General features: G+C 41.5%; 1 protein-coding gene across 2 annotated transcripts; it reads left to right on the plus strand.

Annotated features, from left to right (window-relative positions):
- The first annotated feature begins 775 nt into the window (after positions 1-775).
- Positions 776-3,659, plus strand: ido1 (indoleamine 2,3-dioxygenase 1). Of its 2 annotated transcripts, none has more exons than XM_056376701.1 (10): positions 776-966; positions 1,493-1,588; positions 1,666-1,785; positions 1,924-2,042; positions 2,137-2,151; positions 2,248-2,347; positions 2,512-2,629; positions 2,712-2,763; positions 2,895-3,043; positions 3,136-3,659. In XM_056376701.1, the coding sequence occupies exons 1-10, from the start codon at positions 874-876 to the stop codon at positions 3,510-3,512; spliced, it is 1,239 nt and encodes a 412-aa protein (XP_056232676.1). In that variant the 5' UTR covers positions 776-873; the 3' UTR covers positions 3,513-3,659. The 2 variants fall into 2 exon arrangements, with proteins under 2 accessions (XP_056232676.1, XP_056232677.1); XM_056376702.1 differs by having other exon boundaries at positions 825-966; positions 1,497-1,588.
- The last annotated feature ends 304 nt before the right edge of the window (positions 3,660-3,963 follow it).

Raw genomic sequence — 3,963 nt, forward strand, 5'->3', positions numbered from 1 at the left:
CTTCATCCTGCCCTTAATTCACAGCAATAAGCAGTTGATAATAAGCGGAGAGCAAAGGCTGGAATATTTTCCTTCAAAATAAAATAGATGAAAGAAATAAAAAGAAAGGTTCTTATAGCAATTTTGTTGTAAGAAAGACTCTTCTATTAACTTTAAAGTAGTCAATCAATTAACCAATGTTAGTTTGCATTAACAGAGAAACAGAAGTAATAGCAACTGAGACATAAATATATGTTGTGATGGCTGTTTGTTTTAGCCTGTCCCTGTTTCCCTCTTTTCAGGTTCTTCCTGATTCATAAAAACGAGACATACAGTAAACGAAACCCTACATTTGGTGTCAGCGAGCAGAGAGCACGGACATATAGGACAAGACAGATTAGATAACATTTGGCATTTCTCTTTTACTCTTCTTCTGGGAATTGGTGTTTTTTTAATGTTCAGTCAGCCACTTTTCATTGGACCAGGCTGTCCACATTACTGCTTATATGTAGCATTTGGCGGCTTTTAACTTCTTCACAGTTTCCTAAAAGCAATTTAAGACGAATTAAAGTCTCCAAACGATTGTAATTCAGTATAATTCAGCAGGTGCTGGTCAAAGCCTTTTCTCAGCTTTGATGCTCGTGAAAGTGTAGTATAACAGCTGCAGTCTGTTACTTAATGATTCACAAAGTGAAGCGTACGCAATGATTTGCCACATTTTACTTGGAATTGTGCAACAGCAGAGGTGAGGGATAAATGTTGTGTAAGCTATAACCATTGATGACAACAACTGTAAAGTGAACTCTGTGCCAGAGTCCAGTCAGGTGAGGGTCTCTTGAACTATTCAGATAGTCAGAGGATTGTTGCTGTCTGTGGGTTTCTGTTACTTTCTCTATGGCTGCGGTTGAAACTGACTCCAAAGCTCCTTTCTCTCTGGACTCCTACCATGTCTCTGAGGAGCTCGGCTTCATTCTCCCTGAGCCTCTGGTAGGTGGAAAAGCTTTTTTTCACTTTTAAAATTTTTTTTTTTTACACAGGCAGTCCCAAAAACCTGACTGCCAGGAGACTGTAGGGTCTGGATAATATTGTAAATAGGACTTTAATTAAACAAAATCCAATAATACTGATTTCTTTATAGACAAAGACACAAATATGGTGCTGATAGTTTAGCAGTTATAAAACTGTGAACTCGTGGCTGATGTTATTGATTGAGATCAGCTGACTGAGAGAAGTTGAAATTTGGCATTTTTCATGTTTGTTTTGTGTATTGAACTTCATTCCTACAGACAGCATGTGTTTACAAAATCACATTTGCCTCTACAAATCCAAGATCACTGTGCACGTAACAACATAAAATTAAATTGAAATCTAGGCTCACAAGCCTTTAAATTCAAATTAAAAATGTGTCTGATTGTTCCATCATTTGCAAATTCACATCTGTGCACTGCTGTGTTTCATTTCCTTTTGAACATTTTCTCCTGATGCACACATTGTTGCAACTTCATATTCAAAGAAAGACCTTCCACCATACTACAAGCCATGGATGGATATTGCCCTGAGAGTTCCAGAGCTTGTGCAGTCTCATGAGCTGCGCTCCCATATTAACCAGGTAAATAGGGACAATAAACTGGCAAGGACAGTTCACTGTGTTTGTTGAGCCATGGTTCAGTGTCATTTTCTATTCAGATGCCGATGCTGAGCAGCAAGTTTCTGCAGAAACACCGTGAGTTACGGCTGGCCCACCTGGCCCTCAGCGCGATGACCATGGGTTATGTTTGGCAGGAGGGCGAGAATGACACAGTTGAGGTAACTCTATGTCTGTCGGTTTGTGTTGTTGTCATATTTACTTTTTCCCCTCTTCCTTCCTTCCTGCACTGCTATTAGTTGCCCAACAACATACAGTTTATATGAATACTTTTCCCTTTTTAATAATCTTCCATTAAGACGCTGCCATGTAACCTGGCTGTTCCATTCTGGGAGGTGTCACAGCGTTTAGGACTTCCCCCAATCTTCACCCATGCTGATGGAGTGTTGGCTAACTGGAGGAAGAGGGACCCTGAGGGGTGAGGCCAGTTTTCATCCGTAGGTGGTTTGATTAAGTCCTTGATAAGTGTTTTTACTAGTTTTTCATGTACATCTTTGTATCTCCTGTTCCAGGCCTTTTGACATGGAGTGAGTACATTTTCCTTTTAATACAGTTCCTCTATTCATTATGTACAATAATATTTAGATGTGTGCAAAATGTATTGGTTTATTTACCTCACACAGGAACCTGGAGCTCCTGGTCAGCCTCCCAGGAGGAGACAGTGTGCGGGGTTTCTTCATGGTCACTCTGCTGGTGGAGCTGGCAGCAGTTCCTGCACTGAGGGTGAAAAATAAGTCAAATCATACAATGTGTACTTGTGAAAAAAACTATCTAGAGGAGTGTTTGTGTCTGAGCTGTCGACTGAAGAGCATAAAAGTTCCATTAAAACAAACAAATAAATCAAGGAAATTTAAGACAAAGCCACTGTAACTGGACCTTTGTTGCAGAGCATTCCTACTGTGGTCAATGGTGTCGGGTGTGGTGACACTGAGGCTGTGGCCAGGGCTCTGGAGAACATCAGCCAGTCTATGGAAGACATGACAGATGCACTCAAATTGATGCAAGGTAGTCACTCAGACATATAACGTACATGTATCGATATTTATCCTATTAACAAATATTTTTGATCAATGCAACTTTTCTTAAGTGCACGTGGAGCCTGCAGTCTTCTATGGCATCATGAGGATCTACCTGTCTGGGTACAGAAACTTTTGTTTATATTGCTTTCATTAGTTATCTATTTAGTCATTTATTTGTACAGTGGAACATGTTTTTGAAATGTGTGCACATGTGTGTGTGTGTGTGTGTGTCTCCATGTACTTGTAAATAGGTGGAAAGACAACCCCAGTATGCCAAAGGGTTTGGTTTATGAAGGGGTCCAGACAGAAGCGATGGAGTACTCAGGAGGGAGCGCTGCACAGAGCAGCCTGCTGCACTGCTTTGATGAACTTCTCGGAGTCAAACATGAAGAAAAAAGTGGTACGATGGCTAATGTTTTGTCCTTTGAATGATTGCATCAGTGCTGGAGAGGAATAAAAAGCACTCACTGCGAGGATAATGCCTTTTTATAGGTGCCTTTCTTACCCGCATGAGGAACTACATGCCACCTGCTCACAAGCAGCTGATCCAGGACATCTCGTTGCAACCCTCCCTGAGGAGTTTTGTCCAGCAGCAGGCCGACGAGCGGTTAAGCCAGGCTTTTCAACTCTGTGTCACAAGACTGTTGACTTTGCGCAGCTACCACATCAACGTCGTCAGCCGCTTCATCACTGTACCTGCTGCCCGCGCACGACAACTCCGTGACCAGAGCCGGGACCTCGAGGAGGAGATGATCAGCAGAGCACCCACTGCACTGGAGGAGAGGGGCACCGGTGGCTCTGGTATCATGACCTTCCTAAAAACTGTGAGGGACCAAACAAAAGACGCCTTCCTGCCTGAGACGAGTTAAGAGATGAAGTTGATGTGAACTGTTATCACTGAGAATACGCAGCAGATCAACTATATCACTTAAAAGAGGAAGTAAATCACCTCTGATTATTGAGCACACTATTTAATCCAGTATGTCATTAAAAGGATTTCTTTTGGCAGAATGAGAGTGAGTGGCCTCCATTGCTTGTCTTACATGGAGCATTGTTGTGTCTGTCAACAAATCGACACTTAATAGGCATGAGTGACAGCCTTCATTCAGTCCAAACCATAATTCAAACAATTGTTGATACTTTCCAATAAATTCAACCACTAATTCCTTCTTTAATCTGAACTGGAACAAAAATGCATCAGACATCTGTTCCAGACCCAGGATGTTTGGACATTAGCCAACCCAAATTATTACTAAACCACCTTACTTTTGGAGAAAGGGATTGTGAGATTCAGTTCAACTGAAGTTTAGAAAATAACAA

This window comes from Seriola aureovittata, chromosome 5, assembly GCF_021018895.1.
Source record: "Seriola aureovittata isolate HTS-2021-v1 ecotype China chromosome 5, ASM2101889v1, whole genome shotgun sequence".
Classification (NCBI taxonomy): Eukaryota; Metazoa; Chordata; class Actinopteri; order Carangiformes; family Carangidae; genus Seriola; species Seriola aureovittata.

What these genes read in the sequence shown, in the direction of transcription:
- ido1 (XM_056376701.1), top strand. Translation starts at nt 874, where the DNA reads ATGGCTGCGGTTGAAACTGACTCCAAAGCTCCTTTCTCTCTGGACTCC. An exon ending in TGCGCTCCCATATTAACCAG is followed by an intron (nt 1,589 to 1,665) that starts GTAAATAGGGAC and finishes TTTTCTATTCAG; the next exon opens with ATGCCGATGCTGAGCAGCAA. An exon ending in ATGAGGATCTACCTGTCTGG is followed by an intron (nt 2,764 to 2,894) that starts GTACAGAAACTT and finishes ACTTGTAAATAG; the next exon opens with GTGGAAAGACAACCCCAGTA.